This window comes from Physella acuta, unplaced genomic scaffold, assembly GCF_028476545.2.
Source record: "Physella acuta isolate Inbredline_101_S28 unplaced genomic scaffold, ASM2847654v3 ptg000262l, whole genome shotgun sequence".
NCBI classification, from domain to species: Eukaryota; Metazoa; Mollusca; class Gastropoda; family Physidae; genus Physella; species Physella acuta.
This window is the reverse complement of record NW_026731781.1, coordinates 80,001-93,842: the sequence shown is the minus strand read 5'-3', so window position 1 is coordinate 93,842 and position 13,842 is coordinate 80,001. Positions and strand designations below refer to the sequence as shown.

At 38.1% G+C, this 13,842-nt stretch overlaps 1 protein-coding gene across 2 annotated transcripts in view; it reads right to left on the bottom strand.

The window, feature by feature from the left end:
* Nucleotides 1–6,090: 6,090 nt before the first annotated feature.
* The window catches only part of LOC131939004 (adhesion G-protein coupled receptor D1), a 12,278-nt gene continuing 4,526 nt past the window's right edge, over nt 6,091–13,842 (bottom strand). For both annotated transcript variants that reach the window (XM_059297250.1, XM_059297251.1), the window contains exons 7-18: nt 13,722–13,842; nt 13,173–13,273; nt 12,943–13,042; nt 12,389–12,545; nt 11,200–11,269; nt 10,016–10,082; nt 9,800–9,885; nt 9,385–9,511; nt 9,212–9,253; nt 8,068–8,151; nt 6,961–7,009; nt 6,091–6,299 (exon numbers count right to left, since the gene is read on the bottom strand). The exon at nt 13,722–13,842 is cut by the window's right edge and continues 6 nt beyond it. In XM_059297250.1, coding sequence (XP_059153233.1) covers nt 6,133–6,299; nt 6,961–7,009; nt 8,068–8,151; nt 9,212–9,253; nt 9,385–9,511; nt 9,800–9,885; nt 10,016–10,082; nt 11,200–11,269; nt 12,389–12,545; nt 12,943–13,042; nt 13,173–13,273; nt 13,722–13,842 — 1,171 coding nt within the window. In that variant the 3' untranslated portion in view covers nt 6,091–6,132. The remainder of the gene's footprint in view (nt 6,300–6,960; nt 7,010–8,067; nt 8,152–9,211; nt 9,254–9,384; nt 9,512–9,799; nt 9,886–10,015; nt 10,083–11,199; nt 11,270–12,388; nt 12,546–12,942; nt 13,043–13,172; nt 13,274–13,721) is intronic.

The window sequence follows — 13,842 nt, the reverse complement described above, 5'->3', positions numbered from 1 at the left end:
GTGGGTGGGGCATGCCATGGTCTGATAGAAAAACTTAGCCTAATGCCAAAAGTGGGTGGGGCATGCCATGGTCTGATAGTAAAACTTAGCTTCATGTCAAATGTGTGGTCATGCCATGGTCTGATAGAAAAACTTAGGCTAATGCCAAAAGTGGGTGGGGCATGCCATGGTCTGATAGTAAAACTTAGCTTCATGTCAAATGTGTGGTCATGCCATGGTCTGATAGAAAAACTTAGCCTAATGCCAAAAGTGGGTGGGGCATGCCATGGTCTGATAGAAAAACTTAGGCTAATGCCAAAAGTGGGTGGGGCATGCCATGGTCTGATAGTAAAACTTAGCTTCATGTCAAATGTGTGGTCATGCCATGGTCTGATAGAAAAACTTAGGCTAATGCCAAAAGTGGGTGGGGCATGCCATGGTCTGATAGAAAAACTTAGGCTAATGCCAAAAGTGGGTGGGGCATGCCATGGTCTGATAGAAAAACTTAGCCAAATGCCAAAAGTAAGTGGGGCATGCCATGGTCTGATAGTAAAACTTAGCTTCATGTCAAATGTGTGGTCATGCCATGGTCTGATAGAAAAACTTAGCCAAATGCCAAAAGTGGGTGGGGCATGCCATGGTCTGATAGAAAAACTTAGCCAAATGCCAAAAGTGGGTGGGGCATGCCATGGTCTGATAGAAAAACTTATGCTAATGCCAAAAGTGGGTGGGGCATGCCATGGTCTGATAGAAAAATTTAGCCTAATGCCAAAAGTGGGTGGGGCATGCCATGGTCTGATAGAAAAACTTAGCCTCAAATAAAATGTGTGGTCATGCCATGGTCTGATAGAAAAACTTAGGCTTATGCCAAAAGTGGGTGGGGCATGCCATGGTCTGATAGTAAAACTTAGCCTCATATCAAATGTGTGGTCATGCCATGGTCTGATAGAAAAACTTAGGCTTATGCCAAAAGTGGGTGGGGCATGCCATGGTCTGATAGTAAAACTTAGCCTCATATCAAATGTGTGGTCATGCCATGGTCTGATAGAAAAACTTAGGCTAATGCCAAAAGTGGGTGGGGCATGCCATGGTCTGATAGAAAAACTTAGCCAAATGCCAAAAGTGGGTGGGGCATGCCATGGTCTGATAGTAAAACTTAGCTTCATGTCAAATGTGTGGTCATGCCATGGTCTGATAGAAAAACTTAGGCTAATGCCAAAAGTGGGTGGGGCATGCCATTGTCTGATAGAAAAACTTAGCCAAATGCCAAAAGTGGGTGGGGCATGCCATGGTCTGATAGAAAAACTTAGGCTAATGCCAAAAGTGGGTGGGGCATGCCATGGTCTGATAGAAAAACTTAGCCAAATGCCAAAAGTGGGTGGGGCATGCCATGGTCTGATAGATAAACTTAGGCTAATGCCAAAAGTGGGTGGGGCATGCCATGGTCTGATAGAAAAACTTAGCCAAATGCCAAAAGTGGGTGGGGCATGCCATGGTCTGATAAACTTAGCCAAATGCCAAAAGTGGGTGGGGCATGCCATGGTCTGATAGTAAAACTTAGCCTCATATCAAATGTGTGGTCATGCCATGGTCTGATAGAAAAACTTAGCCAAATGCCAAAAGTGGGTGGGGCATGCCATGGTCTGATAGAAAAACTTAGCCTCATATCAAATGTGTGGTCATGCCATGGTCTGATAGAAAAACTTAGGCTAATGCCAAAAGTGGGTGGGGCATGCCATGGTCTGATAGTAAAACTTAGCCAAATGCCAAAAGTGGGTGGGGCATGCTATTGTCTGATAGTAAAACTTAGCTTCATGTCAAATGTGTGGTTATGCCATGGTCTGATTGAAAAACTTAGGCTAATGCCAAAAGTGGGTGGGTCATGCCATGGTCTGATAGTAAAACTTAGCTTCATGTCAAATGTGTGGTCATGCCATGTCCTGATAGAAAAACTTAGCCTAATGCCAAAAGTGGGTGGGGCATGCCATGGTCTGATAGAAAAACTTAGGCTAATGCCAAAAGTGGGTGGGGCATGCCATGGTCTGATAGTAAAACTTAGCTTCATGTCAAATGTGTGGTCATGCCATGGTCTGATAGAAAAACTTAGGCTAATGCCAAAAGTGGGTGGGGCATGCCATGGTCTGATAGAAAAACTTAGGCTAATGCCAAAAGTGGGTGGGGCATGCCATGGTCTGATAGAAAAACTTAGCCAAATGCCAAAAGTGGGTGGGGCATGCCATGGTCTGATAGTAAAACTTAGCTTCATGTCAAATGTGTGGTCATGCCATGGTCTGATAGAAAAACTTAGCCAAATGCCAAAAGTGGGTGGGGCATGCCATGGTCTGATAGAAAAACTTAGCCAAATGCCAAAAGTGGGTGGGGCATGCCATGGTCTGATAGAAAAACTTAGGCTAATGCCAAAAGTGGGTGGGGCATGCCATGGTCTGATAGAAAAACTTAGCCTAATGCCAAAAGTGGGTGGGGCATGCCATGGTCTGATAGAAAAACTTAGCCTAATGCCAAAAGTGGGTGGGGCATGCCATGGTCTGATAGTAAAACTTAGCTTCATGTCAAATGTGTGGTCATGCCATGGTCTGATAGAAAAACTTAGGCTAATGCCAAAAGTGGGTGGGGCATGCCATTGTCTGATAGAAAAACTTAGCCAAATGCCAAAAGTGGGTGGGGCATGCCATGGTCTGATAGAAAAACTTAGGCTAATGCCAAAAGTGGGTGGGGCATGCCATGGTCTGATAGAAAAACTTAGCCAAATGCCAAAAGTGGGTGGGGCATGCCATGGTCTGATAGATAAACTTAGGCTAATGCCAAAAGTGGGTGGGGCATGCCATGGTCTGATAGAAAAACTTAGCCAAATGCCAAAAGTGGGTGGGGCATGCCATGGTCTGATAAACTTAGCCAAATGCCAAAAGTGGGTGGGGCATGCCATGGTCTGATAGTAAAACTTAGCCTCATATCAAATGTGTGGTCATGCCATGGTCTGATAGAAAAACTTAGCCAAATGCCAAAAGTGGGTGGGGCATGCCATGGTCTGATAGAAAAACTTAGCCTCATATCAAATGTGTGGTCATGCCATGGTCTGATAGAAAAACTTAGGCTAATGCCAAAAGTGGGTGGGGCATGCCATGGTCTGATAGTAAAACTTAGCCAAATGCCAAAAGTGGGTGGGGCATGCTATTGTCTGATAGTAAAACTTAGCTTCATGTCAAATGTGTGGTTATGCCATGGTCTGATAGAAAAACTTAGGCTAATGCCAAAAGTGGGTGGGGCATGCCATGGTCTGATAGTAAAACTTAGCTTCATGTCAAATGTGTGGTCATGCCATGTCCTGATAGAAAAACTTAGCCTAATGCCAAAAGTGGGTGGGGCATGCCATGGTCTGATAGAAAAACTTAGGCTAATGCCAAAAGTGGGTGGGGCATGCCATGGTCTGATAGTAAAACTTAGCTTCATGTCAAATGTGTGGTCATGCCATGGTCTGATAGAAAAACTTAGGCAAATGCCAAAAGTGGGTGGGGCATGCCATGGTCTGATAGAAAAACTTAGGCTAATGCCAAAAGTGGGTGGGGCATGCCATGGTCTGATAGAAAAACTTAGCCAAATGCCAAAAGTGGGTGGGGCATGCCATGGTCTGATAGTAAAACTTAGCTTCATGTCAAATGTGTGGTCATGCCATGGTCTGATAGAAAAACTTAGCCAAATGCCAAAAGTGGGTGGGGCATGCCATGGTCTGATAGAAAAACTTAGCCAAATGCCAAAAGTGGGTGGGGCATGCCATGGTCTGATAGATAAACTTAGGCTTATGCCAAAAGTGGGTGGGGCATGCCATGGTCTGATAGAAAAACTTAGCCTAATGCCAAAAGTGGGTGGGGCATGCCATGGTCTGATAGATAAACTTAGGCTTATGCCAAAAGTGGGTGGGGCATGCCATGGTCTGATAGAAAAACTTAGGCTAATGCCAAAAGTGGGTGGGGCATGCCATGGTCTGATAGAAAAACTTAGCCTAATGCCAAAAGTGGGTGGGGCATGCCATGGTCTGATAGTAAAACTTAGCTTCATGTCAAATGTGTGGTCATGCCATGGTCTGATAGAAAAACTTAGGCTAATGCCAAAAGTGGGTGGGGCATGCCATGGTCTGATAGAAAAACTTAGGCTAATGCCAAAAGTGGGTGGGGCATGCCATGGTCTGATAGAAAAACTTAGCCAAATGCCAAAAGTGGGTGGGGCATGCCATGGTCTGATAGAAAAACTTAGGCTAATGCCAAAAGTGGGTGGGGCATGCCATGGTCTGATAGAAAAACTTAGCCAAATGCCAAAAGTGGGTGGGGCATGCCATGGTCTGATAGATAAACTTAGGCTAATGCCAAAAGTGGGTGGGGCATGCCATGGTCTGATAGAAAAACTTAGCCAAATGCCAAAAGTGGGTGGGGCATGCCATGGTCTGATAAACTTAGCCAAATGCCAAAAGTGGGTGGGGCATGCCATGGTCTGATAGATAAACTTAGCCAAATGCCAAAAGTGGGTGGGGCATGCCATGGTCTGATAGTAAAACTTAGCTTCATGTCAAATGTGTGGTCATGCCATGGTCTGATAGAAAAACTTAGCCAAAATGCCAAAAGTGGGTGGGGCATGCCATGGTCTGATAGAAAAACTTAGGCTAATGCCAAAAGTGGGTGGGGCATGCCATGGTCTGATAGAAAAACTTAGGCTAATGCCAAAAGTGGGTGGGGCATGCCATGGTCTGATAGAAAAACTTAGGCTAATGCCAAAAGTGGGTGGGGCATGCCATGGTCTGATAGATAAACTTAGCCAAATGCCAAAAGTGGGTGGGGCATGCCATGGTCTGATAGTAAAACTTAGCTTCATGTCAAATGTGTGGTCATGCCATGGTCTGATAGAAAAACTTAGGCTAATGCCAAAAGTGGGTGGGGCATGCCATGGTCTGATAGAAAAACTTAGCCAAATGCCAAAAGTGGGTGGGGCATGCCATGGTCTGATAGTAAAACTTAGCCTCATATCAAATGTGTGGTCATGCCATGGTCTGATAGAAAAACTTAGCCAAATGCCAAAAGTGGGTGGGGCATGCCATGGTCTGATAGAAAAACTTAGCCTCATATCAAATGTGTGGTCATGCCATGGTCTGATAGAAAAACTTAGGCTAATGCCTAAAGTGGGTGGGGCATGCCATGGTCTGATAGTAAAACTTAGCCAAATGCCAAAAGTGGGTGGGGCATGCTATTGTCTGATAGAAAAACATAGCTTCATGTTAAAATGGGTGGGGTGTTCCATGGTCTTATAGAAAAACTTAGCTTCATGTTAAAATGGGTGGGGTGTTCCATGGTCTTAATTTGTGACTAATAGTAAAATTTGCCTGTCTTACAAGATTAATGTCAACAAAAGTAAAAAGTATAGGTAAAAAAAATATATATGAAGGGTTACATTAATTTAAAAGTAAAATTCTTGGTTAAATAAATTAAGCATAAAATATACATTTTTGTGTACACAATAGTTACTTGTTATCAAGTCAACAAATCAGCAATAACATACAGATAAAAATAGGCCTACAAACAATTCCATCTATTCAAGAAATTACCAATAATATATTAAAACATGTACACCCAATAGTTTTACTGCATCAGGTAAAGAAAATACCAATAAATAAAATATATACATGTTTGTATGTACAATTGTTAAATTACATCAATTAAAGCTTTTACATCAGCTTTTAAAAATTTCCAATAAAAAATACTGATGCTTTTTTGAGGCTTCAAGCCATGTTGCTGTGGTCATGTCATTACTGTAGCTCCTCTACAACTTAGTATTTTCCACTAAAGCCACTGCTGTTGTTATCTAGTCAACAAATTAGCAATAACATACATATAAACGTAGGCCTAAAAACAATTCCATCTATTAAAGAAAATACCAATAATATTTTAATACATGTACACCCAATATTTTTACTGCATCAGGTAAAGAAAATACCAATAAATAAAATATATACATGTTTGTATGTACAATTGTTAAATTACATCAATTAAAGCTTTTACATCAGCTTTAAAAATTTCCAATAAAAAATACTGATGCTTTTTTTGAGGCTTCAAGCCATGTTGCTGTGGTCAGGTCATCACTGTAGCTCCTCTACAACTTAGTATTTTCCACTAAAGCCACTTCTGTTGTGAGGTTCTCCTGTGACTTCTGTACACACATTTTTTCACTCTGAAGATGGGCACAGTTCTCATACTTATGCATGTTGGCATGCTGCTCAGCATCAGGGTGTGGCTCTACCACTTTTGTCTCAGATACATCTGGGATAAAAAAAATAATCAAATGTATTGTAATAGTCCAATTTGATCATTTTAGTAAATCTTATGTTATATAACTCAATTCCAAATACAATTCCAATTATACACTACTATTTAAATTACTATAAAGAAAAGCGTGGGTCACTTTAGTATCTATTGGATACCTGTACTAATATTTAGGAAGAGACCCACGCTCTTCTTTATAGTCTTTTAAATAGTAGTGTATAATTTTTTTTCTACTTTTTAGTGCATTATTACATAAAAGCTTGTTATTAAAACGTTTTTTAAGAAATTTTTCTTTATAAAACTCCAAAGTACCAAGGAAAGTGTATATATATATATATATATATATATATATATATATATATATATATATATATATATATATATATATATATATATATATATATATATATATATATATATATATATGTATATATATATATATATATATGTATATATATATATATATATATATATATATATATATATATATATATATATATATATATATATATATATATATATATATATATATATATATATATATATATATATATATATATATACACATACATATATATACATACATATATATGTATATGTATGCCCTATTATAAATATAGGCATATATTTATAATAGAAAATTTACTAGCCTACTCACCAAACATGTTTTGTGAAGTTGAATAGTTTGTTGATTCAGTCTTATCATTCTAGAAATGATACATGCAACACGTCATATTTAGCCTTAACTAAATAAACATGGTCAAAGTACATAGTCTCAGTACATAGTCTCAGTAGATGGTCTCAGTAGATGGTCTTAGTAGATGGTCTCAGTAGATGGTCTCAGTAAATAGTCTCAGTAGATGGTCTCAGTACAAAGTCTCCGTAGATGGTCTCAGTAGATGGTCTCAGTACATAGTCTCAGTAGATGGTCTCAGTAGATGGTCTCAGTAGATGGTCTCAGTAGATGGTCTCATTAGATGGTCTCAGTAGATGGTCTCAGTACATAGTTATAAAAACCAGTGATGATTGACTCACTAATGACCAACCCAACAATGACCAACCCAGAAATGACCAACTGGGCCAGACATACTTAGTGATGTGACAACTGGTTTACAAATGACTCTGTGAAAGTTTACCTCGGCAAATTAAGCATATTTTCTAAACAGTGATTTTTTTTAATTGAAAAAGGTTGATCCTGAATCAGTTTATCTTCCCATCTATTGGCTACATTATTATTAAATTTCAAATAGCCAATTTTTTTACTTACAATTACTGCTGCTATTGTAAGAATTCAATTATCAATTTGCAAAGCTACAATGTATGGAATAGTTTTCCTTTTTAACATAAAAAGCTAAATCAAATTTTATTTTAAAAAATAATTAAATTATTCAAACATAAAAAAAATTCTATTTTAATAATAAATTATAGATATTTTCTGCTAATGAACATCTCAATGATTTATCAAAAGATTCAAGCAGATTGTAATTAAAATCTTAACCACTTTAAACATCATTTAATCAATCTAAGTGTGTCTATCAAACAGGAAATGTGTTTTGGATTGCCCAGTTGGTATTTGCAAAATTTATGAGAGCACAATTGGTCTCAATCAGCTGGCAATCACTGATTTTTCAATCACCAAGTTGTAATACACCCTCTCAGAAGCCAATATGATCCTAGTACATTTTAAGTAAATAATTGTCAAGAAAAAATTCAAATTATTTTTTACACAAACTATAAAATAAAGAAACAAAAAAAAGATGTTTACATTTTGAGTTAATCCTTTTTGATTTGTCAACCTCACTTCTCCAGGAAATCGTTTCCGTATCCATAATTTCAGTGCATCCCTTACCTTAAGAAATGAAATACAAAAGCAACATTACATTTTACGAACATTGTGATTAAAAAATAATTTCTTTTCTTTAGCAAAACAAAATAAACATACACTCATTTATTTATGTCACAACTTTAATTGATTAGAAAACTAAATCATCAGTATCTATTTTAGTTAACCTTCTTTCAAATAATTTCCAGGTTATACTAAAAAACAAATTTATAATAAGCTTCAAACATTTTTAAAAAAAAAATTAGTTGTTTCATTTGGTTAGGGTTTACAGACATAACATTTTATCACTCTCAATCTATGCAAACTGGAAAAGGATTGAGAGTTCAGCATTTTTCTGACCCATGTTACCAGTCACTAGAAACATGGGTTTCCACAATGCATTGCACTAGTTAGTTAAGATATAAGGGGCAGTTAATTCAAGGGATGGGATGGAGTGGCCTAGCGGTAGAGGGCAAGACTGCTAATCCAAAAGTTTGAAGCCAGGTTCATGTCAGTAGAAAGCCCCTGTGTGCACCCAGCTCTGATGGGTACCTAACTCGTGTTGGTGAAAGTAAAGACGGCTGGGCATAGTGCTGACTACCAGGGCCGGCGCTACATATAAGCCAAACTAGGCGGTTGCCTAAGTCGCTGTCTGTAAGGGGGGCGCCAAAGTGGGTTGGAAAAACAAGTCGAAAGTTTGATGGGGCTGCAAATTGAAAGTTTGTCCCCGGGCGCCGGGTAGGGTTGCTACGCCTCTGATAATGGGGGGGAGGAGGGGCACGAAAAAATTGCGGGAAGGGGGGTGCTTTTAATAAGTTTTGACTAGGGCGCTAAATAACCTGGCGCCAGCACTGCTGACCACAATATCTCTTCATATGCCAAGGTCACAGAAACTGGTAAACTCTACTTCACTTGTCATCAGAGTTGAAAAGGGAACTCTATTTAATGGACAACCTACAGTTCTGAGCCCAGGTTCCAAACTTGTTAATGCTGGGTTAGCAAGCATATGTTCTACCACCAGACATGACCATTCTCATAAACATTGAAACTATTTCTATAAATATCTCATAGTACAAAGTAAAACTACCTGGCATTGAAACACACAATGAAGAAGGAAGATGAGCAGTCCCTGAAATTAAAATTAGTTTTCAGAGGCAAATAGCAATAGCATCACAAGTACTAGAAATCTACTGTTAAAGTTGAATGCTTTTATTTCTGTAGCTGTACAATTTAAAATTTGGAGGAAAACTAGATTCCTACTTGGCTGGCGTTGATTATGGCAAAAATATACTGTAAAACTATTGTCTGCTCATTCACAGAAAAAACTCCTATCAGCCATGTTATTCCCAATATAGGAGACAGCACACCAATGGAATGTAGAGCGGATCTATAATAAAAAAACAATACAGAACTTTTTCCGACCACTTGGACTTCTAGTTTTCTTTACCAGTAGGGCTAAAAAATTATATTTTTGTAATTAATTTGTATTAGCTTGTTTAAAAAATCACTGTTAATGCGTAATAGGTCTAATATAGAGTATACCAAATAAATATTAAATAAAACTCACAATTGTAAAATTTGTATTTTACATTACAATTTAAATTTCCATAAACAAAGAAATAGACTGTACTAGTTTATTTTCTATGAATGGATAGTTTCCATTGTAAATATTTACTTAATTTTCAGCTGGATAGACTGGGCTCTTATCATCTGAGACCTTTGCATGGTTACCACCACAACCACAATGATTACACCATTTATCTGTACAGGCAAAGAAAACACAGGTAGATAATTTTATACAGTATATGCATTACACAGCCATAAAGGTAAGCAACCGTTAATCACTTTAGTATGAAGACATGATAGGAATTTAAGATTAACATGGACTTACTGAATTGACAAAGATAACTGGCCCAGCAAAGGCCCAAAACAGTCCATCTTTCACTGACAGCCAGCAGCTAGTAGGGAGGAAAAAAATGTGTCATTTATTTTAAACAGTTGGTATCTAATTTAGATGACCAGTAGTGTTATGAATTATCTCAGTGGAAACCAAGGGTACGAGAGTACGTGTGTTGTAGAATGATTTATATTAATAAAAGATTGTGACTGCGTGATGAGGTACATAAGGAATGTGACGTTTGAGAGTAGGATCTTGTTGTTGGTGAAATAGGTGAGATCAGTCTTTGTCAGCTTGTGCTAGGGCATAGAGGAATTTGTCAGCGTGTGCTAGGGTGTAGAGGTATTTGTCAGCAATCGTATACATTGTGAAAGGTGTTGTCTGTGTCTATTAAGTATTTAGCCAGTGCAATACACCATGGATTGAAACTATCCAGTACTGTTCAGCCATTTGTATCAGATCATCACTGTTGATAAATCCATGTCCAGATCTGGCATCACAACAGGTAGTGCCAGTAGTTTTAGACCTGGCATCATGTCCTAACCTGGCATCACAACAGGTAGTGCCAGTAGTTTTAGACCTGGCATCACAACAGGTAGTGCCAGTAGTTTTAGACCTGGCATCATGTCCTAACCTGGCATCACAACAGGTAGTGCCAGCCAGTAGTTTTAGACCTGGCATCACAACAGGTAGTGCCAGTAGTTTTAGACCTGGCATCACAACAGGTAGTGCCAGTAGTTTTAGACCTGGCATCACAACAGGTAGTGCCAGTAGTTTTAGACCTGGCATCATGTCCTAACCTGGCATCACAACAGGTAGTGCCAGTAGTTTTAGACCTGGCATCACAACAGGTAGTGCCAGTAGTTTTAGACCTGGCATCACAACAGGTAGTGCCAGTAGTTTTAGACCTGGCATCACAACAGGTAGTGCCAGTAGTTTTAGACCTGGCATCATGTCCTAACCTGGCATCACAACAGGTAGTGCCAGTAGTTTTAGACCTGGCATCACAACAGGTAGTGCCAGTAGTTTTAGACCTGGCATCACAACAGGTAGTGCCAGTAGTTTTAGACCTGGCATCTCTAGAGTAGATAAAGAAGAGTCGCCCCTCCTCATTCAATTTACCACAAGGAAAGCATTGTCGATGTACCTACTAAGTGTCATACTTAGGATGGCCTTACCTGTCTTGCCTACCATATCCCTCTGTTTTTGTTACTCCCAGGGAGATACCAACAATGATCACAGGTATACCTTGAAAGTTTTCAAATATTTTAACTGAGTTTTATTAACAGAGTGATTTTCATCAAAAAACTTAAAAAATTTTCAGCACAAAAGCGTGGGTCACTCATACATTTTTTTTTAAAAAAGTATCCCGATTTAGTTGCATATTAATTTTTATTATTCTGCTTTTAGAAGTATTTGAGTATATGTGAATGTATATATGATTAAACTAAATTAATTGGTACATAGCATATATAATTGTTTGTAGGATACCAATTTTAATACACAATATTGTGACCCACACTTTTCTTTACAATTGTATATAGAGTGGTGTATTATTGTGTTTTATCTACTTTTTATTGCATATGTAGTAAAACATAGTTTGTTTTAGGCATCTCTTCAATGGTACTGCCCCAGAAGAACATTCACACACCTCCCGTGAACAAAATAGAAAATATATAATTTTATAAGTGTTAAATTCCTAAACCCCACCCCCCCCCCCCTCTACTGAGAAAATGTCTAGGGGAAAAACACTGATGTAAAAAACATTTATTTATAAATGTTTTTTTCTATTTCCAAGAAATTGTTAAAAATATTCAAATTTACATTTGAAATTGTTTTAATAGTGCTTGTCCGAAAATATTTCAACATCAAAAGTTATTCTGTTTCGCTGGACTTTTGAATATGAAGAGATAATGTGTTTAGTGTGACTACTAAGCCCAGTGACCTTTCCCTGACTCTGGTGACCTGTCAGAGCTGGGTAGACTGAGGGACATAATACTATCTGATTTAGCTTGATCGTTGCACTGGCTCTTTAGTCTAACAGTACCTTGGAAATACAGGTGCAAAGACTGGACAGGAAGTTGAGAGCCAAATGTTGCCCATGTATTAGCCCCCTCTGTCCCTAGCTAACGAGCTTCATCTACCCAAAGGTTTGAACTTGAAACTTTTCACTCTCCTGATCACACTTATCTTTGATCAAATAGTAATAATATGGCTCTGTAGTCTTAATAGACTACGGGATGATTGCTCATTGGAAAACCAGAGCACAAAGCCCAAGTTGAGAAGAGCTAGATATTGCCCACGTATCAGACCCCCTCTCTCAAACAGCTGATGGAACCAAGGGACAGGAAGTTATGAAAATCTTACCATATGATATTAGAAGCAGATACCGTAGAAATGACTTTGTGGTCCTGGTAAAGACAAAGACAACCATTCTCACAATGTTGATGCCCTCAGCGAGCATTATGAAAACAGCAGACAAGAAGAAAAAGTGAAGGCAGGCAGCCACAACTGTGCACATCACCTGGTAGGTTCAGGGACAAAAATATAATATTAATCTCAACCTTAGATTAGTCTAACAAAATGCAAAAGTTTTCCTGGATATCATTGTGTAACTACAGGCAACACTTGATCTTTGCTACCCACCATTTGATGGAATATAAACACAGCATGCCTGGTTGTACCGCTAATCAAGTTAATTAAAAATAAATGATTGGCTGAACTTTGGTCAATTTAGACTGACCAAGTGAAATGTTGCTACCAATAAATGTTGATATCATATTACTCAATAATTGCTATTTTAAAAATACATGTGGGCTTAATGTTAATTTTGTCAGAATATTTTGGTCAGAATGTTTTTGTCACAATATTTTGTCACAAAATTAAAAAAAAAAGCTTGACTAAGAATTTACCGCCCTTACATCATTAGTTCTGTCAAACCCAGCTATGAAAATAATGTAGCCAATTAGAAGACAAGCAGATAAGTTGACATGCAGGACAGATCTTTCGTCTTTCACTTGCCTGCAAGAACATGAAAAACTTATAAACATTAAAAACTGTTCTTTTCTTTTTATGCCGAAATTAGTCCTAACGCAGTTTATTTTAACTCATGGTTTGGTTACTGTTTTAGAGGATATCTTGTCAAACCTACCTCCAAACAAGGCTGTACACTATCAGGTTCAAGACCAAACTTAGTATTGAAATAGAACATCCAGAAATGGAAATGATATCCAAAGCAAATATTTCCTCTCCCTGGAAAATATTAACAAAAGCTGCTCGTTACTAGTTTTCTTCTCGGGTTGGAAAAGTACTTTTACAGTAGGATGGATTGATGCTCACATTAGGCCTAACTCTTAAAATAATATCAGTATTATATTAGCCTTCTGATTATCTGAGTCTGAACTGCTACGCTTATTTTTAACACTGCGATCAATACAAAAAACTTTGTGCTCTTTACCACAAAAAATAAGCCACTTGCATTTATTGGATGAAGATAATTAATTATCGAGTCTTTTAATTGCACATTGCACTTTACAAAAAAGTTACAATTTCACTAGTTGAAGTCTCAGTAGCTAAAGTTGAAATTTGAGTCGCTAATGTTTTAAATTTGAGAACCTAAGGTTGAAATTTGAGAACCTAAAGTTGAAATTTGAGAACCTTAAAAGTTGAAATTTAAGTAGCAGAAAAGTTTCAAACTTACAGGTACAAAAGGGCTCATCAGTAAGCCAAAATTCGTAAGGTGATCACAGCTACAGGTTGTATGAGTGGTGTTTGAAAGTTTGTTGACAACACAGCCTGTAGTTGACCAGATACCCAATTGA